General features: G+C 37.3%; 2 protein-coding genes and 1 long non-coding RNA gene across 3 annotated transcripts; 1 reads left to right on the forward strand and 2 right to left on the reverse strand.

Annotated features, from left to right (window-relative positions):
* The first annotated feature begins 633 nt into the window (after positions 1-633).
* Positions 634-11,875, forward strand: LOC138914214 (uncharacterized). Its single transcript, XR_011420078.1, has 3 exons — positions 634-804; positions 11,295-11,744; positions 11,844-11,875. It is a non-coding gene; the product is annotated as an uncharacterized lncRNA (long non-coding RNA).
* Positions 3,679-4,586, reverse strand: LOC108061205 (putative uncharacterized protein DDB_G0285119). Its single transcript, XM_017147288.3, has 2 exons — positions 4,305-4,586; positions 3,679-4,242 (listed from the first exon to the last, which is right to left on the reverse strand). Exons 1-2 carry the CDS (start codon positions 4,509-4,511, stop codon positions 3,679-3,681), a joined length of 771 nt encoding a protein of 256 aa, XP_017002777.2. The 5' UTR covers positions 4,512-4,586.
* Positions 11,876-24,412: 12,537 nt separating the features above from the next.
* On the reverse strand, positions 24,413-26,307 carry LOC138911838 (neurofilament heavy polypeptide). The gene has a single exon (XM_070211415.1). It carries the CDS (start codon positions 26,225-26,227, stop codon positions 24,527-24,529), a length of 1,701 nt encoding a protein of 566 aa, XP_070067516.1. The 5' UTR covers positions 26,228-26,307; the 3' UTR covers positions 24,413-24,526.

A 26,307-nucleotide genomic window follows, 5' to 3' on the forward strand; every position in this document is an offset into this window, starting at 1 on the left:
CCCGGACTCGGACCCGCAATGCCAAGCCCAAGCCCAATCCCAATCCCGATCCCAGGGCGACCAGACTAGACCCGAACTTTGAACCCAACAAATAACCCGCGGCGCGGCTACTCTGGCAGATGGAAATGAGGCGAACGATGGGGAGTTTGGGAGTATGGTAGGGGCTTAATGCCAAGGCTGACAAACTAACTCGGCTACTTTAACCCCTGCTGACCAATAAAGCCGCTTGTGTGATGTACGGCAACAATGAAAAAGTTTAGCCAGCAACACATGTTCAAACCGAAACAGGGAACACAAAACACCAAACACCAAACACCGAATCCGAATCCAGTGGCACAAGCTGAAATAAAATTAAGCACATTAAAAAATGCTTCACAAATTTACAAATCTCTGGAAGAGATAAAACGCTCGATTAACAAGGGGAAATGAATGAAATGAAAAACGGGAGTGTATAGACCAGAAAAAGGTCAGCGGCGGCAAAATGTTTTGTGAAAAATGAGGCGGCACGAAAGGTTTACGCCCTCTTTGCTGCCCCAACCTCGTTTTCAGATGCACATATTAGATTAGACTCGGTTAAATCTGTTCTGTTACGATCTCATTACTCTCAAAACTTTAGTTTCGTTTCCCCGGCATACTGCTAATAGTTTTGGCCTCAACAACCCAGTTCTTACCACACAAGCATCTCGCCCGCTTTTGCATACCGACTATATATGTCGGTATATTTGTATAAAAACAACTTAATTAAGGACTTCATTAACTCTGGCCCTTGTTTGGTCAGCTACAGATGTGCTTTAAATAACAGAGGTATTTGCTTGCCTTTAAAAAATGCCTAAGGAAAATCGAAAAGATCTTAAAGTTTAAAACTACTTATTAAAATAATTCATTATTATTATACTGGAAAAAAAAATTTTAACTAGCATTTAATAAATTAATCAAGCTTTAATTTAAAATTAAAATAGGTGCCTAAAAGTATGCAACAATACATTTTAAATTCAAAAGTGCAGGAATTCATGCTGAAAGTCGACTATCATTTATTCATTGCATACTTTTAGACACTTGTCTTTACTTTTAAAGGTGTTTTTAAAACCCTTATGACATCTGTGGCACCCCGTACTAATTATTAAATAAAACAGTTGCCAGTTAAATATAAAAAGATAAAATGTCAACCAGAGAAGTAAATAGCTTCGCAAAAGGGAACCCCAAACCGCCAATCACTCAAGAGACGAGCTGAAACAAAATCATTTCCTCCGCACCGGAAAAAGTCGCGGGAAAATCGTATTGCCTACCCACATCAACCGAGAGCCCTTAATCCTCCCCTGTTCCCTGTGCACACAAATTATGCGTAATAATTTTATTTGCATGTTTTATTTAATTTTTCATGCCACTCTGATTACGAAATTGAATTGGCAGCTTAGTTTTATGCGCTCGGCTACTTGGAAGGGAGGAAAGGAAGGGAAAGCGAAGGCGAGATTTCCATGGCCAGGTGGGTGACTCTCATCCGCCCTCTGTTGTCATACAATTAGCAAGGTCGGATGGATATAGCCACCCAACTCCAGCACCCAACCAAAATCCAGCAACTTTCTAATGATGTTCGTCCGAATTTTCTCTCTGGTCTCTCATCTTCAGTTTCATTTGCTTTGACGTCGACATCGTTTCATTTTACTGATTTTCTTTGTTGCTGCTGCTGTGTAGCTGCTGATTTTGTTGTTTCTCTGCCCTTCTTCAGTCACCCAAAAATTTCAAGCTGAATCATTACCAAGGAGAAAATTGTGGGCCGAGTTGGGGGAAGACATCCTCGTCCTCCTTCCTCGGGCTGGCAACTTAAATGCGCTTAAAATTAAATCTGATTTCATGAATATTGATTGATTGCTTTTACCTTGAATGAAAATCCGCTTCCGTGCTGCTTTTTCTTCGAGCTGTTTTTTTTTCTTTTGCCTTCTCTTCTTACCTGGCCGCACTTCCTGTTTCCCGGTCTTCTATCTCGGTATTGTTTGGCCTGAATTTCCCACCCCACTTTCTTTCCTTTTTTGGTAAGTTAAATTAATGAGCTTGAGATGCTACCTCACAGCAGCTTTCGATTTTTTCCGCATTACGTAAAATAATTTGACCAAAAATAAGTTGGTTTAATTGAGTGTGAGGCTGACTTGTATATGAAACGGTTTTCATAACTTTTAAAGATATAAAAAGGATTATGGAAGCCCCTTGAAGAGTTTAATATATTTTTTAAAAACCTCTTTTCTGTTTTTCTATTAGCTTTAAGGTAGAAAATCGAAAGATTTTAAGGGATTTGGAAAAAACTTTTAATGGCTCGAAATACAATCACTTATTACTTTATTTTAATTAAGATAAGCATATGCATTTAGGTTAAAGGACCTTCAGGATTTCCCTCTTTGAGTCTGGCGATTTTCCCAATCAGCCGCAGACAGTAGAAGAAATTGATGGGGAAAAACTTGTAACCAATATACGGAAATAGCAAAAAAACAAGGGAAACGAATTTCCTGTTGAAAAACAATAATAAAAACAAAGGAAGGACGAACCGCAAACAGACAGAGAAACACATGCAAACAAGCTTAGAATGAGACGGAGAACGAGACTAAGGAGAAGAAATGACAAATTCTCGTTGAAGGGAAACAGCTGGAAAACGCACTCGGAAGGTCCTTTTATTTTCATTCCCCTATTTTCCTTTTTTCTTTTTTCCCTTTTATATTAAAATTTGATTTCTTTTGGTTCCAGCAGCTGGCATAGGTTCGATGGATGCGAAGGAGGAGGAGGGGGTACCAAATATTTTAGTTGTCTGTGGAAATCAAATTTTCTCTTTCTTTTTATACCCTTGTAGAGGGTATTATAATTTCAGTCAGATGTTTGCAACGCAGTGAAGGAGACGTTTCCGACCACATAAAGTATATATATTCTTGATCAGCACCAACAGCCGAGTCTGTCTAGCCATGTCCGTCTGTCCGTCTGTCCGTCTGTCCGTCTGTCTGTCTGTCCGTCTGTCCGTCTGTCCGTCTGTCCGTTTCTATGCGAACTAGTCTCTCAGTTTTAAAGCTATCGCGATGAAACTTTTCCGATAGTTTTCTTTCTATTGCAGGTAGTACATATGTCGAAGCGAGCGTGATCGGACCACTATATCTTAAGGCTTCCATAGGAATATTCAAACAAATATAAGAAAATTCATTGTAACTTTGTAGGAAGTAGGCGTTTTGATTCTTGACTACTTAAAAACAAAATTGAAATAGAAACGCTGAATCTGGAATCCCTGGAACTGCACCGAGTGAGCATTACTTTATCTGCAAGGGTATATAAGCTTCGGCTGGCCGAAGGTAGCTTCCTTTCTTGTTTACAGATTTTTTTCTTTTTTTTTATTTTGTTATGCCCCGATTTTCTTTTCGGCTGTCCTTTTGCGGTGACTGTGTGAGTGTGTTTGTTGCTGTCAGTTTCAGTTCCGCTTTCGGGGGATGCCAACTTTTGACTTCCTGTCAATGGTGACAGCTGCAGCGGTCTAGCGGTCCTCTCCACCCATCACTCTCTCCGTTTCTTCGACTTTTCTAGACCTTGCTTAGACTTTCTCCAATCGAGTTTCAGATTTGGTCCGTTTTCTTAAGCGTTGGTTAAGTTTAAGAACTCCATTAAAACGAAAGTTATTATTTTGTTTACACAGATTTAACGTATTTATTGTTACTGCATCCTAAGATTTGGTTTTAAGGTTTCTCCTGTATTATCAGGACTATTATTAAAATACGCTGAGGGTCTTAAGTTATTATAATGTTGAACACTTTTTCCTACATTTTGAAATCCATTACTGTTACCCAAGTTAAGACTGGGATTGTGATTATAATTATGATTTTGAATATGATGATTATGATTATTTTGCGTATTAGTCATTGGAGGATTAGCGATAAAAGTTTTTCCCGAATTACTGTGATGGTGACCACTACCCGATGCAGTTTGTCCGACATTATACAATGGAAAATTCTTTCCCATGTTATTTGTACTGTGTGTTGCAGTTTTTCCATCGGAATTATTGGGAGCTTGATTATTTGTAGTGAATGTTTTTCCACTCGCAGTATTGGGCGTCTGAGTATTAGTTATAGAAACTTTACCACCGGAAATATTGGGTGTCTGACTATTTGTTGTATACGTTTTTCCACCTGTATTACTGGGAGGCTCACTGGTAATTCCACCTTGTTCATATGGACCGGCCACAAATTGTCCTCCAGTGTAACGCTTTCCAAAAACGACCTGTAAGTTATTAGCATTTCTAGAATGATCTTTTTAAAAATTGTTATATACTTTGAACTTACCTTATTGACATCGCAGCAAGTCTCGAATGAGAAGCACTGCCTATTATAGTAGGCAGCTGAATTCGTTTGTACGCTGCGACCATCGGAACAAAATTGCGTTGGTACACAGGCATACTTCTTATTCGGTCCACAAGATCCTCCAGCATCGCTGGAACTAAAAAGAACACAGCTCACAAGAAGCACTTTCAGTTTCCAGTAGAGTGACATGGTGTACTGAGGGCTCAAAACTGAGACTGGCTTGCAAATCACGCCTTTATATCGCTGAAAGCGTTATCTCTTCTCAGAAGTTTGTGCTACGGGTCTTATCGGTTTGCAAATACAGAGCTTGCATTCCAACAAAGTGCATATATATTTTTAATCAAAAGTCGAGTCAATTTTCTCTTGACCTCAGAAACCATTATGGCATATTTTTTTAAAAGATTACATTTCGTCTAAACTCTTAATAGGAGACTTAAATGAATTGATGAATATTATTAATAACTTTTATACAGTCTTAAATTACATTTTGTTTTAAACACTTTTCAAGTATGATTAATATTAAATTACGTAAAAATTGTGTTTTAAAATTTAAGATTAGTTAGTTTGTTAATGGAAATTGGTTGTTCAGGAGAAAGAAAACATGAATTTTTCTTTTTGTATAAACTATGCTTCTATGAACTTAGAAAAGTTAAGGGCATCCAGTCACTATTCCATATTTTTGTGACCCAAAAAAACGGCTTTCTAAGGAACCTTCGTTAACCCAGATTGTACGACGACGGCATTTCCATGGAGAGTGCATTGAAAGCGAGAGTTTGAAGTGTCGGTTAGTTAGGGATGGAATGGAATGGAATGGAACCGGCCTGAATAGGAAGGCTACGAAAGAGCAATGCATACTGGCCACAAAAGTACGGGATACTCAGGCGGCGCACTTTAAACAAAGACTCGCATTGTTAGAAAGGAACAGAAAGATGGTAACGATAATTTTAGAATTTAGACTGAAAAATTTGTATATATATATTTTTTAATTAAAAAATATTTTGTTCCCAAATTTAGGATTGAGCTTCGCATCTGTGCTTGCCTACCTAATTACATAAAGTTTATCAATGTCAAATAACATATCTAATGTCAATTCAATAACTCTTCAATAGAAAAGTTATATTTTTATTTCTTGCATTCGAAAATTCATGAAATTCATAGCATAAACATAGTAAAAGTATATGTAAGGACACTCTCAATTTATTTTCCAGTTTTGTCAGATTTTTCATATTTTTCTCCGTGCTGGCCTGGGCGAAAATACAATTTCCGTGTAAGTTGAAAAACAAACAAGAGTCTCTCGTCTGCCAATTTTTAACGTTCTGCCAGACTTAACCCAAAACAGAGAGAGTCGCTCTGTCTTCCTCGTTCTTTCCCGTTGAAGCAAAAGTAAATTTCCACTTGCAGTCAATAATCAACTAAGCATAAAATAGTATTTGAACTATTGAAGCAGCAAAAATGTGCTGCTTCTTGTGCCCGATTCGACGAGGAGCAGAAATATGGGGAAGCAAAATGGGAATCCGCTTTAACTTGAGCATGGACTCTGCCAAAGTCGGGGAATCAAAAACTTTGTATTTCTTTTTATGTGCGTTTGGCTTTTGCTATATGTACAGCCGGTAATACGTATACTTGATATTCTGCACATGCTCGCACTCAATTGAAGTTAAATTATTTTCCTGGCAAATTTCTATTTGTTACGCACAGGTGTATACACCAATAGGTAAAAATAATCGGACAGGCTGAAGGCAAAAATATTCTGGGTAGAAAAGTGGTAAGTGGTCGAGTGGAAGAGGGGAAGCTGTGACCTGTGGGCAAAAGATTTCTAGCTAATTTGCGGCAATAACATCAAAGCTGCTTTCTGGCCTTTTCAGTTACCCTTTTTTCATCCCTTAGCCAATTGGCCTTGTAGGCCTTTTTTTGGGTTGTCCGGGCATTGAGTTGATGGTGTGGTGGGCACATCCGTTGGTTAAATGCTGCGTTAAACATTTTTTAGGCCACTCGAGACGAGACGGCTTTAAAGTGACTTAATTTTAAGAATACCGAAAAGGGTTTAAAAACCCGAGAACGGTTTAAATTATTGAAATAATAATAATAGGCTACTTAAATGTCAAAAATTAAATACAATTTGAATATTAAAATTTAAGACAAAGATATGCAAATTCTGCTTAAAGTTATATATTAATTAAAAATTTCAAATATACAGTCATAGAAGATTTGATCAACACGGTTTAGTAACACATTTTTAATATTTTTCCTCGCACCAACGCCTTGAAATATTTTTTCTTATTATATTTTTTTCGTCTGAGAAGTTATAACCAAACCCTCACATCAGATTGTTTCCAACTTCAATTATTTGTTTATAACTTTTTTGCGTACTTTTTTGGGCTCTCTGTTCTATAAAACAAAAAGTAAAGTATTTACAATTTGCGAGTTTGTTTGTCAGATGCAAATCGTTTACTTGTACTCAAAATTTAAATTGCACTGAAGTCTAAACCAAAAAAATACTATGGAGTGAACAAGATAATTTGAAAAACAGCACTCAAGAATTTAATATATAAAAATTTAAAAAAAGGGTATTTGTATGTCTGTTGCCTTTTATATGCAATTTTAAATGAGTGACCTTCATAATTTTGTACATTGCAATATGGGGACTGAGCATGTCAATCATATACACACAAACATATTTTTTTCAGCTCGAAAATTGACAAGACTTTCTCGTCGAGTTCGACGAGTTTTCCAAATATTTTGACAGGCTGTTATCAAAATTGCTCATTAAATGAATGAAAAATGGGGGGAAGGGGCCTAAAAATGACGAAAACGAAATAGGACGGAAAATGGCAAAGGATCATCGAACGCGGGCAAACAGCATGCAGAATGCACCAAATCCAAAAATCAATGAAATGTAATGGAAATGCAATAAAAACAGAAAAAGTATTTGCGATTGGCATGGCCCAATCTAAATATCTACATCTGCACATATAGTTCCATCGAACTATGTGTGATAATTCATTAGTGGGTTCAACGGGCCGTAAAATTGAATTATGCTTTTGTTGATGATTTCATTTCGTTTTAGCCGTTTCTCAATTTTCATTCACCGATTTCCATTTCGGCGCTCAACGAAAAGTTGCGTGTAATTAGAAATTCGCTTTTTCGGTCAAATTTACGAAAACATTTCCTTTGGCTATCGGTGGGAATTAATTTATTATTGTGTCTAAAGCGCTATGGGAAATACGAGGTAAATGTGATATTTTCGTAAAATATTTTGCAATTAATGTATTCAGAATCTCTTTATACAACTAAAAAGATACATATGTTCATATATATTTTTTTAAGAGTTTAGAGTCTTTAAAAAAGTAGATTTATCTATTTCAAAAATGGAATGGAGATTCCTTTTACATGCATGGGCTCAAATTGCCGTAATACAATTTTACTGTAACGGATGATTTAGCAGCCGTAATTCCTAAGTCTATAAATCTAGCTAAACACATTACTCACCAATTGGTTAGCCGCTGACTAACAAATAACAGCGAAGACGGTATTTATACCAACCAAGGCTAATGACACCCCAGAGAGAGTTAGATATCAGCCCCTACCCACCGATTTTTCCCTGCAAGGTAAGCTTAATACCCCTAGTTGTGTCCATGAAAACATTTTTGTTTACCGGTCTGTCGATGGCAAGACAAAGCCAAATGGCGCAGCCTCAAGTCCGCCAAAGGAGCAACTCGACTCCATTGGTCTCGTTCTCGATTCAATTGGGTTCCGGTCAGATACAGATACAGCTACAGATGCGGACACAGAGCCATAGCCAAGGCTAAAGCTAGAGCCAGATCCAGGGCGAAACTCGTTTGCAGGCCGAGCGATTTAGGGGATTTTCACGTTAAGCGTTGGCTGTCAGCGATTGGCAAGCGGCTTACAGGTGGTCCACCTCGCCCTTGGTTGGATTCTATTCAGGTCTGTTCTGTTCTGGACCAGGTTTTCAGGTTCCCGACCTGGTTTATGGGCTTAGGCAGGAAATGGCCGTAACTAAATGAATACTGGACCAGAACGGAATATCAAAGCAATTGATATGTCTGGAGGATTTTATTGCACGCATTTGTTTTGGATTATAAAAGAGTGCTTAATCAAAAGACTTACATTTCTTACGTATTTTAGAATTTTATATTCTACATTCGTTTGATTTCATAATATAATCATAAATATTGGTAAGTAATTCATAATAGTCTAGAAATATATTTATGGCATTTCCCTATATCGGTAGTTACGCCTTTCATGTAGTATTGCTCTTAAATAACACACAAAAGCCCAGAAAAATCAACTAAAAATGGCTTAGGGGCTTTATCGACACAAACTCATCTCCGTTTCGGTTTATTTGGAATATTGAATACAGCCGCCTTGAGGGTGCAAAATGTCAATCAATTCTGTCGTTAAAAATGAACAGCCCGGAATGGGAGAAAAATGATATACAATCTATTATATACTGTGGCGAAGTCGAACAAAATGCCAACTGACCTTCAGTCAAAAGTTAACCCTTTCGTAAATTTGCATATAAAGAGGGACGCGTGGAGTGAGAACGGGCTGTTAAAAGACGCTTTACGTTGTCAAGAAAATGTGAGGAGGAGGATACTTTATCCCGATTGTCATCTGGTGGCCATTGACTTGGGTGGAGGTGGGTGTTTGCATATGGGGACTACACACATTTATCAAGCATTATCTGTTTTCGCCCGTCTCCTTTTTTTATTTTCTTTATTTATATATTTTTTTTTCTTTTGCGGCTGCCGAAGAGATAACAGCTGCACTCAATTTGCATAACACACGCTTTGGGTGGGAAAAAGTGTGAAAGCGAAAATGTTCAAATTTATACACTCGAATGTGCGATGAATTCTGCACACGGACATACAAAGCAATATAAATTATGAAACTTTTTTGAAAATCAGTTTGTAAAGTTGTCACAGGTTATCTGTGAATCGGATATTTATTCTTTGTCAAAGTCTGCCGCTGTCAACATATTGAAATATTAAACAGAATTGAATGTGATGGAGGTGGGTTGTATATGAAGTTTGTGGGAAGGTGAAAAGTTTTTGATAGAAAATTAATAATATTATGTTCCCATTTCGTTGTGCTTTTGATTTGAGTTTTTAATATAGCTTTCTTATTTTGATGGAACGGTTTATGGTTTCAGCTAGTTTTTTCATACTTTAACTGATTAAAACGATTGCAGAGCCTAATTATGATAATATGACCAAAAGTTTTTTTAAAAAAAGCTACAATTTATGTACAAATTGTATATTCTTTTTTTTGTGGGTTCTAAGTTATAACGTACCGAAAATAAACTGTATAAGTTTTTCTACGATGATTTTGGGTCTTTCTCTTTTGAGATTCCCTTATGAATAAAGTTCAACTGTATCTTACACCAGTTTTATCGGCTTCTGTGAGAGTTTCTTGTTGACATGAAAGTTTCCCATTTTCCGGATTGAAAGATTCCGCCTGCTCTTTTTTCCTTTTCCCCCAACGTTTCTTTTTGTTGTGGACTTATATACCACGAATTTGTTGCGGCTACAAATTACAAATTGATTATACGTTCAACAAATGTGTTAATGTGGCATTGTTGGCAAACTTTTCTGGCCGTGCAGGCGAAGGACATGGAGGGATGAAGGATGGAACTCTCCACTGACCACAATATATTACAACAAAACTGGGAAACTGGCACACACTCGTACACACACACACGAACAGAGAGTGATATGTCTGCTGGAGGGAAAAGTTTTTTCGGGTTTTGGCCAGTTGCAAGTTTTTCAAAACACTGGAAACTCAAATACATGGTTACAGAACAACGAACACATAGATAATTCGCTGACAAGCGCCGAAACTTTTTCTCGACTCCCACAATTTATTATAACCAAAGCCGAAGGTCAAAGTTGTTAAAATTTAAGTTGCCTTTTCAGATTTGTTGATGGTCCGAGTTCCACGTGTTCGTGGAAAAAATATATATAGTTGATTACATTTGCAAAATGTATACGTTTTGTATTTATAAATATTAAATGTGTTCTGGTTTGATTGCCCTTTGACTGATGTGATGAATTATTCGTTCGGCGGTGTGCGTCAGGGAATATGAAATTATTATTTAAGTCTTTTGTGTTTTTAATATTCAGCAGAGAGCTGATTAAGATACTTATTATTCAACTCTTACCATAACATTAATACGACACATATTTCATCAAAATACCTTTATGATTAAAACTATGAAATTACCTAAAAATTTAAAATTGCCCAACAGATATAATTTACAAGTACTTAAAGGTAAATAGGCACACCCCTTCCTTTGAATTCATCTCTAACAAAACCGCAAAATGCAACCGCAAGAACAAAAAGGACAACGAGGACCAGCACAGGATGTTAAAGTAAGCTAAGCCAACTAAATCATGGCAACACCTCATTGGGCTTTAACCACCATGACCTGGCCTGGGCAATGTAGCATGAACCATTAACGCACCGCATTTGGTTGTGGTGCACGGGGACCCCCGGAGCCACTTAAAAATATAATATGTAACGGCCCGATTGCTTTGGCATTAAACAGAAGAGAACGAAGAAACAGGATCTTCAAATAAGCTTTGCACACAACATAAAAAACTCTAACGAGCATTCAAAGCGTAAGCAAGTAGCAGCTGAAAAAAGTAAAATGTAGCTGAGTACTCCGACATATAGATACCTTTTAATAATTCGACATAAAGCATAGAAAAATGTCTATTACATTATTTAAAAAATGAATAAACACTTAAAGAATTTATATTTAAATAACTAAAGCTAAAGTATGTTTTAAATGAAATGTATTTAAATGTATTTTATTATTTCATAACTTTATATTTAAAATTATATTATAATTATATTATTCATAATTATAAGCGTATTTAATATTTTAAGTCCATTAAGCTGGACATGTTTTTCACATAATTTTTTAAACCAAAATATTTTGTATTTCAGCAAGGATATACCCTGGGACCTGCAGAAATATTACGCTGTGTAGAGACTGTGAAAAAGGAAGAAAAAAGTGCACAAAGCTTTTGGCTTGCAGTTTACTCGACTTGAGCAAGTCAAGTTGATGGCGACACTGCGTCCCTGCTGCAGGAATTTATTTTGCCTTACTTTTTTTCCAACCGAAAAATGCAGACGCCAAAAGTCATCGGCAGTCTGTGCGTCCCTCCGTCCGCCCATCTCTATGATGGATGCATGGCATTTTGGATTTTGTCAGTGTCTTCGGAATCAGCTTCAAAATTTTTCCCGAACGAGGACGACGACAAATAAGCCAGGCAGCATTTTAACAAATTAGTTTTCCCCGATAAGCCGGAAAACTGTCTGGCCGAGGCAAAAGTTCCTGCCAGCCCAGATTGATCTGTTGCAGATGGCATATCTAAACGCTTTTGACTCAAAACGGTTAGTTTGATAAATAATGACAGCAACTATTTCTTTATGGTCTCGTTATTTTGGGTTGTGCCATGAAATGCATGCCATCGAACAATTTTATCAACGCAGCGGCATCGATTTTAGGTTTATATGCAAGATGAAATAAGCTTTGAAATAGCTTTGAATTTGCCAAAAGAAAAATGTGCATTTTCAGAGAACACAAGTCCTGAAGATTTAGCATTCTACACAGAGAAAATTGAAAACGTGATTCGCCAATTTAATTATTTAATTAATAAGATAGTCGTGGTTAAATAAAGAAAAGAGTAAAAAAACATATTTACTTAAGCAGTTATAGTAACCAAGGGTCAACAAAGTATTCCACCACCACTTTTCAGAGGCCCACATACTTTTGTAAATGTTTTTCAGCTCTTTTTACAGCGCTTTTTACGGCGACCAAAATGAAAGGAAAAAAGTGACACTCAACTTTGCCATGTGAAGCAAATAAATCATCGTAAGTTTTCCGCCGGTGTAAAGGGCATCGTACCCCCTCTTCTGGTCTGCTCTCAAGTTAATTCAATTTAAAGTAAAGGAAAAAACTTTATCGTGCAGTTTCTTTTTCCTTTTTGTAACCTTTTCTCTTTTTACGTTTTACACTGTGAAGGTTTCGCTTTGTCGCTTCATTTTGCGCAAACTTTGCAGTTCCACAAAAGTTGACACGTCATCAACACAAAGAAGTTGTTGTCCCACCCACAGTCAACTGCGCTCATTTCGAAGGAAGCTTCTTCTCGCAAAAGTCCCCTCAAAAGGTCCTATTGAAAATTAAGCGCATAAAACGTTGAGTCATATGATGAATAATATAAAGTAGAGCACGGTGCAAGTAAGAGGACCTTCAGGTACCTCATAATGTATACCCAATATTGAAGTCCTAAAACAAGGTTTTTAATTACCATCTTTTACTACATGCTTATGATCTGCATTAATATTTAAATAATTAAATAATACATTTTTAAAAATAAAATCTTTTCTCAGTTTGAAAGGTACTACCTTGAGCTCGCCTTAGAAACTATGCATATATATTTGCCCTATATTTTCATATAATAAAGTATAGCTTTTTGGTTCTTGAAACTCAAAAACTTTGTATTTTATGAACTCCGAATATTAATTTGTTAATATATGTTTTTTTATGTTGCTTGCCTTAACTTTTATAATTTAATAAACATTTCTTAAACATTATAAAAAACACAATATACCCCGAATACCTTGTTCAAATAGGACAATGTACAAGGACAAAATACTGATGGTTAAACTTGAGCTTGAAATTTGTGCTACGTCTTTATGGTTTTGCTTCCCTCAAAAAAGCTGCAAAGTACTATTATAAATCCACAATCCAACAATTTGCTGTGGCTTCTTTGAGTTTTTTGTTTCGATTTGCTCGGCATGCAAGCCGCCCCACATCCCGCAGCTCACTCTCGATTGATGGGAAAGTTATATGAAAAGTTTTGATTTGTTTTAGTAAATTTATTTCACAATGGAAATTCCTGCTCTGCCTTGAACCCGGAAAACGAACTCTTCAGATTAACTGAAATTCGAAACCAGTTCTCTTTTTTTATTTGTCTCAATATCTCGCTCGCACAGTTTTCATTTTACAGTTTATTGTTTTCGGTTTCCTATCTTGTACATACTTTTTCTTCCCTCTTGTTAAGCGAAATGCGTTTAAAGCTTTTCTATTTAGCCCGTTCCTCTCCTGGATTTCCTGTTTCCCTCTCCTGAAAATTCACTCACAAGTTTTCCGTTATAAACTTGAGTTATAATTGAAAATATTGCTGTGAGTGTCTGGGCTCTTCTCGGATTTCCCATCCCAACCCGGTCACGTCTTCATATTCCACTTTTGTTGATTTTACTGGGGCTTCGGCTCACTTGAGGAGCAGCTGTGTTTTGGTTTTAATTAAATTTTCCTGTCCACAAAAGTTTAAATAGGTAACATGTTGAGAAATGAGTGTGTAAACAGAAATCATTTGTTTACGTAAAAGTTGCTCTAGCACCACAACGAAGAACAATAGGAAATAAAAAGTATAGATTTGACAAACGGCCTGGGATGGGGAAACCACAAGGACCTGAAAAATTTGGTGGGAAGTAAATTAATCGCTTGGGCAGACAATTTTTACGGCAAAGGCAATGAAAGCTACAAATATTTATAATTTCAGTATTAATATTTTATGCCTCTATAATAAATATTGTAATACCTTCTTAGCTCAGTAAATTTATAGAAATACAAGAATAAATATATATGTGTGACTATGGCACACAATTAGTTATTAATTAATAAGTCGAATTAGATTCAATTAATTCTTCAATGGCGGAGGAAACCAAAAGCATTTATTATTCTGGTTGCGTAATGGAAAAATGGTTGGTTTATTATATATACAAATTTGGCATACATTTAGTTAATTAATGATGTGATAAGTCCTGGCTGAATGTGATATTTAGGTAATGATCTAGGTTATAACTGAAAATGGATGTGAAAATATTTTTCCACTGAAGCAAAGGAATTTCAAAGGTAAACCAATTTGCTTAAAAAATTCGATGCATCTATTTAGCCTAAAGTGAAGTTTAGTTTAGTTTAGTTCTATTCACCTTAATTAACATTGATTGAAGTTTCAATTTGGCATTCGCCATTGAGCACAGGAAATCCTCCTTTGTCGTAGCCTTCCAAGCCATTTAATTAAGAATAAGGCATTTTTGAACATTTTAGGCCATGACTTCCGCCGCCTTGGGTTCTCATTTTCTGACCCGGCAAAAATCGTTTTAATAAAACTGCAGCCAGACAAACTTGCAACAAAGAAGTCTTCCTCGAGCTGGGAAAGTAAGGAAGGAAAGTAACTAAAAACCCAGCCAAAAACTAAACTAAATGCAGACATAAATATTTTATGCTTAAAGCAAGAAACTTTTGCAATTTGACTGCTGCTGCTGCTGCAGCAACTGCTGCTGATGTTGCTCCTGCTGTTGTTGCAGTGGCAGTAGCAGTAGCAGTTGCAGTTGCTGTTGCCAAAAACCCCGAAATACAACCGGGCAAACAATGTGGCAACCGGCTTAGCTGTTTTGGCCCTTTTCCCCAGCTTCCTTCCCATCCTGCAACGTCTTTTTTCTGCTCCCCGGGATTGGGCAAAATCTAAACATAAGTTAGCATTTAAGTTGGCGCAGGGCGCAAAAGCATAAAACACGCACAGTTACACACATGCAGGGAAACCGCAGCTACACTTTGAAAAAAATGTAAATACAATAATGTTTTTTAATAAAAAAAATATTTTATATATGTATAGCAATCAGAGAAAAGAGTTAAATTAGCAAATTATTTTGTTTTATTATTGTTAGTAGTTTTTGGCTTTTTAGGAAATTAATATATTTATTTAAGTGTTTTATGTGTGTGTGCTATGATGAGTTTTAAGTTTATTTTGAAATTTCTATGTTTCTCTAATTGCTTTAGGTTAATTTTATGGATCATTTCAGAGTAGAATAGTATTTAGTATTAGAAATTGATTTATCTCGATTCGCTTTTAAAACCGTAGCGAATATTTTTGTGCTTGATTTATAAACTATATTTATTCTGGGTGTTTCCTTGGAAATCTGGGTATCAACCGGACCCATGTCAGAAGCCTGGATATGAAGCTGGTAGTTGTGGTATCAACACACAACAGGTACACACAGAGCCATTCCGCATTGGGCAAGTCAATTAAAAGTTGAGAGGCCAATCTGCCTGCGGCAGGGCTTTCCTCAGTTCAAATTATAATATTAGCTGGGTGAATGTCGAGGTGAAATTGAAATGTCTAATTCCAAAAGTAAGCCTTTACTCTTTGAACAGAACTAAGTAACGAGTGTATCCATGTAATATTGGCATCCAAAACTACTGATTCCCAATGATTGTGTCGATTAGAGAGAGTTTACAAATACATTAGAAGAACTTATAGCATGTTTAAGCTACATACTTCAGTTCCCATTTCTCCACAATCTATCAAGAAAACAAAAGAATAGGTAGGGGAAGAAAATCAAACGGCAGAGAGAAAATCCATTACATTGACCCTGGGACGACGTGGCTCTGAATAATTTATAGCTAGCCAACTAATTAAAATTGCATGAACACGTCTCGAATGAAATTCAATGAAAACATTTGATTTCGCTGTTGTGGTGACTTCGCTTCGGTCTAAGAGTTTATGTCACTGCCCTGAGGACTTTCCACAGTTTAATTTTTCGAACCATTTGGGTAAATATTTATTTTATATATACTCGTTGATTGCTGAATTAATTTAATTCTAATTAAAGATAGCGGGTTATAAAAAGACAAGGAATTTAAGTTTCACAGAAATGGACAATTTAACATTGTCTTCTAATGTCCTATTCAACATTACCCTAACTTACTAACATACTCGACCTGTAAGGCCCGCATTTAAATCACCTACCTACCGACAGCTGGCCAATCAATTTCAATGCCCGCAATTTGTCCCGTATTGTCATAAATGGCAGTAAGGCCCTCTTAGAGATTGCTCCCACCCCTAGCCCACGGCCCATGGCCACCTGTCAATTATTTTAACAAGACGAAACGCATCAATGGACTACAGGGTTCCATGTGGTGACCAGCGGATTGGCCGATTTATCCACAGGAGGTACACGGATCTCCCTACATACGAATATGTGTTTAATATGAATATATACTGATGCATTGGCCAAAAAAAGCCATCAGCCATCAGTAAAGAAACTGGAAACAGAAGGCAGGGCAAATCCCCTTTGCGTTGAAATGGCTTAATGTCACTTTGTTTCATGCGGTCTTGTCACGTCTTCTTTTTTTGTATACCCATTTCTTAGGGTATATTGGTTTTGTAGTCGTGTTTCACGATTTTCAGATCTTCAGGGTTAAAAGAAAAATATACCTTATACAGATAAAGATTGCTTAAAGGTTTTAAAAAATATAAACAGAAACTTACCAAAAGAATCAAATACTTAAACTAAATTTTTTAAAAAATGTTAAACTTAATAATTGTGTATTAATTACACTATACTCTGTTCTAGCATTTTATTTTTAAAGGTATAAATTGTAAATAAAGACTTAAAGAGTGAAAGGGAATTTCAAAATATTTCTAAAATTTGTATTTTAACAACCAATAATAATTTTTAAAGTTTTTAAAATATTTTGTGATTTACATAAGTATTTAAAAAAATATGGTATTTGTTCTTATAACTTTTAATATATATACAAATAAATAAATGCAAATGGAAAAAATTAAAGTGTAAGGCAAAAAGAGAACGATTCCGTCCGATGTCCTTTGTTTGGCTGGCCCTCCACACGATGTCCATCAGTCAAATGTATATCGATTTCTCGCTGTTCAGAGTAGCGTCCTGCTGGCATTAGTTTTTGCCAATCAACACGCCCCAAATAGCTTGTCAATTATTTGCCAATTTCGAATCCCGAAACCGGGTGACAATGGGATTTGCTCCGTTTCATTTAATATTTCTGATGCCGGCAGACAGAGTTGGGATCTTGGTCGGTGGGGGTTCGGTTGGCGGGTTCGAGGGCAGCGGAGTTCGCAGCTCGCAGCTGTTATAAATAAAGATTTTCGACGGCCATTTAATTCATTCAAAATAGCCCGTTTCCGTGAGCTTTTGGCCCACGGCAGTGTCGACCCATTTCAATTAAATTGCCAAACTTATTTATATTTCGTTTGCCCGTTGTAATCGTCGTCATGGGGATCACCGCTCGGCCCATCAGCCTATCGATGGCGTCAGTAGGCTGGGTATCATGCAAATTGAAAATTAGTAGTACTAAGCCTTTGACCCACCACCGCCCACTCAGTGAGGACTAATTGCCAAGCCCCCCTACAATTCACGTCCACCCAGTGAAAGGATTGACATTTGTGTGTTCTGTTTACAATCTTTTTTTGTTTTGGCGACAGGAAAGGCTACTCAGTCGACAGTTGATTTATTGAGTTGTTTAGGTTGTCCGGTTTTGTTCGATGTTTATGGGAAACGGAGAGTCCTGTCATGGGAATATTATTTAAAAATAAGACAAAATAAAAATAGTTCTGGAAAATATTCTGATGAAGTTAATTTTCCGAGTACTTTTAGCTTTAAGTTAGCTCACTTTTCACTACGTATGACAGTCCAGGAATAAGTTTTAAATATTTGTTCAACTAAATCCTTGGTCCAACAAATCACAGCACCTTGGACGTCTAATCGAGTCGGGTAAACAATGGCAAAGCCAAACTGACCACAATCCCAGCCACTCTCACCGTCCTCCTTGTCTTGCAATGGCCTTCTCCTATCAACAATGAAGTAATTGAAAAAATAACTCCGACCATACCGACATTCTGGCGTTAAAAAATATATGCCATGGCCTCCACATGCATTACAGCTGTGCCTGCGAAATGCGCAAGGACAGGCGAAAAAAGAAGGACTCGGAGGAGCAGCAGAAGGAGCAGGAGGAGCAGCAACAACTGGATGTCGGTTGCTCGTTGGTCACTTTGGCTCGTTGAGAAATTGACATTTAAACATGAAACTCCAGCAAAAGTCGATGCAATGACAATGGCTAGGGCACTTTTGGGAATGTCCTGCCTGTTGTCCTGGCAATGGCAATCCCTGCCCCGGCTGCAATCTCAGCACAGCAATGCTAGGGCAAACTTTATGTGCGTTCTGCTGAAAAAGAAATTGAAAATATATATCCCAACGACGACTGGTTCCCATATGACTGTCTATCCAACTGTCCAACTGCTCCTCCGGCTCCCCCGTTTGCACTTATCGATTGCTCATACGCGCCGTGGTCCAAGTGTTTGAAAAGAAAACTTGAATCCAATATCGCAGCGAAAAAATAAAGCCAAAAATCACACATTTTTTAAAAAGAAACTTGGATTGTGAGGGGTGGAACCCATTAACACTAATCGCTTCCCCACAGACACATAAACAATTTATCTGACACACATTCCCGCACACACACACATATGCGCCGAGTCCTTTTCTGCAAGTTGGCCGCAAGATCGAAGCCAGACTTTGGGTTTTTTCTGTGGGATATTTTGCTTACGCTGCCGGAAATTTATCACGTTAACCTTTGGGAAATGCTTATATAATTTATCTTCGGGAGAGTAAATTCTCCCCAGCAAAATGGAGGCAGTGAAAAAGGTGCTATCCACAGCATCCAAAACAGCTTTGCTCGGCGGCCAAAGGGAGCGACGGCAAAAGTTTTCCAACTGTGGCTGCTTCTCTCACAAATATACTCGGGGGTCCAGAGGTATGTACGTGTGTGGTACGAAGGTAAAAAATTGCCAAGAGTTTGAAAACAAGGCGGTGCGCTAACCTCTTCGACTCAGACCCATTTCTCGCACATCCCCCAAAAAACATTGAGTGGGTAAAAAATTAGGTTAATTTTAGGTGTGCTATGGATTGATGGGTCCCCATCCAAAAGCACTTGGCAAATAATTAATAAACATTGGACGTGCAAGGGGAGCGGAAAGATCAGGTGAGACTTTTTGTGTAATATTTTGGGAGGATTCAGAGAATTGATTTTATTTTATGTGGATTCTTAAGGTATTTATCACGGACCGAAAATAATAAAAATAAAATAAAACTTACAAGTAATTACAATTATAATGATTATAAGGTACATTAAATATATTTTAAGTAAAATTAAAAGTCTAAGAAATTTATCTAACAAATTTAGCTTACCTTATGGGTTTTACAAATATTTTTCATTTATAACTTCTGTATTATTTTATTTGTTGAACGCAATTTAAGTTTGAATTTAAAATACAAATAAAACGTAAATAAAATTAAAATTAAATTAAATTATTTTATAACTTTTAGCCGTATAAAATGGTTATGAGCTTTAAAGTTTTTCCCCAGCCCTTTTCTTGACTCCATCGGGGGACCTCATTTAGTATGCTTTCATTGCAAACTTGTGCGCTTCTTGCGCTTCAGTAGTGCGATTTTTTTCTCAACATTTCTTCATTGCTCACCACATTGTCGTCGCTTCATTAAGAAAGTTTTTCTTTACAGTTTTCCTAACATAAATGCTGAAAACTTAATTTCTTCTAAGTGAACTTGTTAAGTTTTACTCGCCGTTTTCCCCTATTTCTCTTTTTTGTCCCCCCTACTTTCTCGGCACATTTTTTTGTTACCAAGTTAGAGGGTATTCTTGAAGGGTTGTGGATAGTCGGGTCTGTTGTTTTGTGGGCAACTTTTAGGTTTTGCTTCGCCTGTGGCTGTCGCTGACACTTGGCTGCCCACATCTATTTTTTTCTGTTCCGCGACAGCTTTAAGCGCATTAAAATGGTAACTTATTGGGGGCTAGAAGAAACTGTCTGAGATCGCCTGGAAAATAGTAATTTAAATTTTAAAGTGGTATAAGCTGACAAATAATTTAAAATAATTTAATTGATCTTGACTTAATGTTCAAATTTTTACTATAATTTTAGAAAACACTAATTAATAGGTTCTCACTAATGAATCATCATTTAATTGTCATGATTAAAGTCACATTTAGAAAATAAAATCCAGTTAAATTTTTTTTAGTGTACACAGAGAAAATTATCAAAAGTTTTATGTGCAAAATAAGGGGTGAAAAATTTTAAAAAGTAAAACGTTCATACAAATGTATTTTACTTTGCGTTATTAAATCGTTTTCATTTTTATTTTTAAAACGTTTTTATATGAAAACGGCACCTAAAACTTTGCATAATTTTCTCTGTGTATTATTTTTTAAAAACAGTTGTAATTGTAAGTACTAAGTACAAGCTAATAACCAGTAACACAATTTGTTTCTGTTTCCAAGTCAACTTTAAGCAAATGTTCTCACCCAAAGTGCCATAATTAAGAGGTTAAACATGACTGAAGTCTAATGAAACACTTTTGCTTACTTCGATGCCAGACATTGAAAAGTGCATCAAATTTCAATTAAATCAGACACACATCAGCACTTCATAAACATGAATTCAGTTTGGGGCTATGGTCGAAAAGGCCGAAACCCGATCCGACCAGACTGCCAAGGCGACTAGGCGAATGGAGCCAGGTTGGCAGCCGATGCACATTCAGTCAAGTTAAATGAACCGCATCTATTGACTATCTCCCTTCCTTTCCCATTCTATCGCGCTCTCTTTCTGTCTCGTTGTCGCACAGTGTCTAAAAATCAACACGATTTGAGGAATAAATAATTATCGTGGATCCATTTATATCATTAATTTCGTAACCTTTTGTTTTCATTTATTTACTTAAAACTTAAAAATAAATGAATTATTTTCAAGCTTAAATTAATTGTAAACAGTTTATTTTGGGAACTGAAAAAAAAACATTGAAAACTATTTTTTAATTTAGTAAGTAATAATAAGTAATATTCTTTAAAGATAATTTTCCATTATTGTGAAAACTAAAAACCAAGTTTAATAAGCTTTTACCACTGTGTTTGTTCCAAATGCCGAGAATCAAACGACGGTGATGGCAAATTTTGCTTTTGAAGGCAACATAAATTTTTCAAACGATTGACTCAGCAAAATGACCATGAATGTGTGACATCAGCAGCGGTGGGCGAGGGGTGGTTCAGCCCGCGCTCCGCCCCTCTCGCACCCACCTCTGTGTCGTCATTATCGTCCTGCAGCAGGACAAACAGAAAGAGGCAGAGACGGCGGGAGGATGAGGAGTGGGAGGTGGCAAGGGCATCCTGTTCCATGGGAGCCGGCAAATATCCAGAGGTAAACACGTGCATTGCCAGCTTCCGTTATCAGTCAGCTTGTTTGCCAGACAGCCGGACCATTTCCATTGGACACGCCCACCTGGCCAACATCTCTGCCCCACCGCCCCCTCAAACCCACCTCATATTTGTCTGCTTATTGACGCTTTGAAGTCTGTTGAAGTCGTACAATTTTCTCGCTCCTAAGTGAGTAGCTGTCTCGACGCTTCTGTTTGCTCGTGTGTTGAAAATTAACTTTGAAAGATTTCCGCTGGCATGAAATTGCTTGACATCGCATTTGCGGTTCAATGGGTTTTGATTTTCACCTTCCATTAAGCGTGTGTCTCCGGATATGTTAAATGCCGTCTGCGCTGGGTACACTGTGCGTATGATTGATTTCCATTTGACAGCCATGACCAAAGGCGCCAATAAATTGATTCAGCATCATGAATCCTTGAGCTAAAGATTTGGTTTATAACAAAATATTTAATTTTTCGGCAATCTATGCCAGAGTTTCATAAACTAACAAATAACAAAGAAATTTAAAATGAAGTGAGACTTCTTGTATTAACTTCCGATTTTAATCAATATTACACTGTGCTTAGGAGACCTTGAAAAATATCGATATTTTCGATATATTCACAGTTTTGCTTCAATAATATAGATTAATCAAGGCAAAAATATATTAGGTAATACGGTAGCGCTTAGAACTTTTAAAAAACATTTACTAACCCTCTGCTAGGGTTTGAAAATTTAAATGATTTTGAATTACCTCAGGGTGAGGCCAACGGCATCAACACGGTGGCAGCTAATAAAACGTGCAGTAAATATTTATGAATTTTTATTTTACGACACCTCTGAAACATAGCAGCTGCAACAATACACTCACCAAAAAAAAAAACACAAAAACAAAAACGGAAACCAAAACTGACCAACCGAGGACCTCTATATAATTTAAACTAAGAAAGACAGACAAAAAATTAACATAAAACGTTGTCTGGAAAAAGTAGAGAGCTAAACAAAAAGAAAATCACGTTTTGTAATTACACAAAAGAGAATACACAGCCATTCTTGAGAGGCTCGTGTCCTTTTTCCCCATGAAAAACAGGCGACCAACGGACCTTGTTTATTTGGGCAAGCAAAACAAAGCGCAGAACTGAAATGAAAATGCAACAAAATAATTAAAAATCGTGTGGTGCAGAGGTTGATTTCCCAACATGGGAGCTGGAGCCTCGGCTTGTCGCCAGTCCGAAATTGCTTATGAATTGTAAACAGGAAGGCCTTTTCATGTCCTTTTTATTAAAACCATAGGTCCTGGCCAGTTGTTTGTGCTACGTGTAAATTATAGCATACTTTCAGGCGCGTGAAGGAAATTATTTTTAAACTGACACTACAAAATGGCTGAGGAAATTGCATTATCGAAAATTATCTTGATGGAAAATTAATACTGCGTAATCCTGTCAATCATATTTTAACCTTTTTAACCCCGGAAAAAATATTAGGAATAAGTCGACTTTATGTGCAGAAAATGAATCCTTTTAAGACTAATTATAAGTAATGGCGCGTAAATTTTGAATATTTTTTTATTTTTAAATTAAAAATCTTTTGTAAATACTAATATCGTGAAAAAGCAATGTTTTTTGTATTGAATTGTTTTAAAACTAAGCAGCTGGAATGGAAGCATCATCTATTTATTCCCAAGTGTGCAGCTGTGCACTTGGGTCCGAAAACTTATCCATGGTTGTGAAAACAAATCCCTTTGTAGTTCCATAGCAAGCAAAAAACGAGGAAAAACACCACGAAGCAGCCGCAAACAAATTGGGGGATCCCCGGCGTAAGCCTACCAAAAACAAGTCACGTTTCGAGGCGCAGAGCACACATACAGGCACAGCTGCACACATGCAAACACCGAGTTGCAGGCCTGCTCGCATAATTGTATTGCATAATTTTAGCACGCGCTCAGCCCCTGCCACGCCTCCCAACCCTTAGCACCCTCCCCATCCCTCCTCCCTATAACAGCCATCACGCTATGTGACGGCAAACTAAGCGCAACCCATAAATACGCCTAGAAATATGCTGCAATATTTTTGTAGCTGCCTCACACACACAGATCCAAACGCAGATACACAGACAATTCGCACTACTTTTCTCATTACAAATTGGATTTTGCAGTCACATTTCGCTTATTACGTTCAAAATCCATGCAAATTTCTTTATATGCACCCAGCCGACCCACCCCAAAAAGTGTTTCACCCATTGAACCGCAGTCCTTGCTCTTTTTTTCGCCTGTACTTTCTAAGAACACTGAGCAAAATGGGATATCAAAAAATGATCTACATCTAAATGAAATTTGAAATTATTATCAGAAAATTAGCAGAATAAGATGGACTGAACGTCAACTTAACTCGCAAACTGTATTTAAAAAAAAAATTTGACAGTATTTGAATACCAATATTTTTCGCAGTGCCATGCGGTGGGTAAGCAGGGAAAAATGTTGGGCGTGCTTGCATCTTATTACTATTGCCCGCAGATACCAGTGAGCACACAAACACCATCACAAACAAACAAACAACTGGGAGCACAATAATATAGAGAGACGGCGGCTGCCAAGTTTATTGTGCAAATATAATTCAGTTTTCTTTTCTCTTTGGCCGCTCTATAACTATACTATATATATAAAGCCCTCCTCATCCTTTGCCTGCAAATTAGCTGTGTGCAACGTGATAATGCCATTTCTGTGCATTTCGCCAGCTTACAAAGTGCGCTGAAAGAACTTTATTGTCTGCAAAAGTGTAGATTATATAAACATGCTTGTGCCTAGGATTTCGTGAAGGCCTGCAGCAGCCTAATGATAATCTTCCCTCGCTAAATAACCTAAAAACAAATGCAATTACAAAAAGTAATAATTAAAAATAATGAACGATTTATATGAAAGGGAAAACGCACTAGATCATCATTTTGTCGCATTCTGTAATTAATGTCTAAACATTTATGGTCATTCGTTTTAAATTATTAAGTTTTTATTCGGCCTATTTATAAAAATAACGAAAAAATATAAACTAATATAAATTGAAATATATTTGTGTTGCACAGTAAACTCAATTTGATGACTTTACATCACAACGCAATTCATAAAAGTGTTCGATTCTGGATCAATGATAGTTTTGTCAAAAGTTTCACCGTATTCCATTCGCGGTTCCATTTCGGGATCCTCGGGTTCAACAGGATCCTCGGGATCAGCAGGTTCCTCTGGTTCAGCAGGAAGTTCAAGCAATCCGTCTCCATTAAATGGCATCTCGTTAGCCACCTGATCGTCGTTATCCTGATTATAGTCACCCTGATCATTGTTGTCCTGAATAACGTCATCCTGAATATCGTAATTCTGATTGTCGTCATCCTTGTCATTGTCATCCCGATCGTTGTTATCCTGATTAACGTCATCCAGATTGTCACAATCCTGATCTACAGCTACCGTTTTGATTTTCTTGATACGAGTCATGGAAAAGGGAGATCCCAAGTTGACTTGAAAAACATGGAAACGAGATCGCTTTGGAGACGATTCCAAAGTGATTCCATTATTTTCCAAAGTTGATTTAATTGGGGATAGGCTTCGCTTCCTCCCAACACGAAGGTCCGGCGATGCAATAGAACAAATCTCTTCAGGGGCAACTCCTTGAGAGACACCTTCTTCAGGGACAACTTCTTGAGGGTCATCTGCTTGAAACACATTTGGTTGAGCGGCATGTGCTTTGGGAGACACCGCTGGCTTATTTGGCGACATCAATGTTTCGGTTCTTATTGGTGAGTTGGTTAACGTTTTGTTTGGCGATATAGTTTGTGATTTCGATGGTAAATTGTTTGGTGACCCAATTGTTGATTTTACTGAAGATTTTATTGGCGATTCCATTGATGAATTAACGGCTGCCTTGGTCGGCACATTTATCGATGATTCAAATGTTGCCTTTGGTGGTAAGTTCATCGATGACTTCATTGACGTTAATTTTGGTGACTTTTTCGGTAAACTAATTTTGGTCGATATTATTGGTGAGTATGTCGGTGATTCAATTGATGACGGACTCCTTGCGGAGTTTAATGGCGAATTTGTTGATGATTTAGAATTTGATGAAGTTGGTAAATCGTCAATTGATGACTTTCGTGGCATCTTCATTGGTGATTTCACTAGTGATTTAATTTCTGAAGTTGTTGGAGTCTGTGAATCCATTTCCGATTCTTTTGGTAAGTCACTTGGTGAGTCAATTGGTGGGGTCATAGGTAATGAAATTTTAGTGTTATATGAAGCCATTGTTGGTGTTTTCATTGGTGGTTTTTTTGTGGTGGTTTTCGGTGTCTTTGGTGTAGACGGTTGGGTTGTCTTTTTAGGGGTATTAGAAGCACGAATCGGCTTGCGACCTCTGATATTAAGTAATTTTCGTACCCGTCCAACCAAAGGCGTTTTGGCGCTTCTTGGGGTCCTTGGTTGACGTACATTTTTCGGTGTTTTGGGTGTATTTGGTACGTTCCGGGCCTGAGAAGCCTTCTTCGGTGTGCTGGGAGCTCGAATGGCCTTACGGCCCTTGATATGTCCAAAAGTTGATGGAACACGGTCTGCCAATGAGGAGTTACGCAAGTCCGATGGTGCGGTTTCCCGCCTGAAAGCCATGAGCCTGGTGCTTTTTCGGGTCATATGAGTAGGTGTTGATGTTGCCGCCGGCTGGGCAGTGGATATAGAAGAATCCTCGGGGTTCGATAAGTCCTTACGGTCCTTTCCCTTTTCGACTGGATTGCGTGGTGAAGTTTTGGCGTTTGAATTCATATTGAATACAATATTGATTTCCTTGTTCACGTATCGTCTTTTTCCGTTTGTGAAAGTGATTTCAAAGTGATTATGAATAA

Source organism: Drosophila takahashii, chromosome 2L (assembly GCF_030179915.1).
Source record: "Drosophila takahashii strain IR98-3 E-12201 chromosome 2L, DtakHiC1v2, whole genome shotgun sequence".
Lineage (NCBI taxonomy): Eukaryota > Metazoa > Arthropoda > Insecta > Diptera > Drosophilidae > Drosophila > Drosophila takahashii.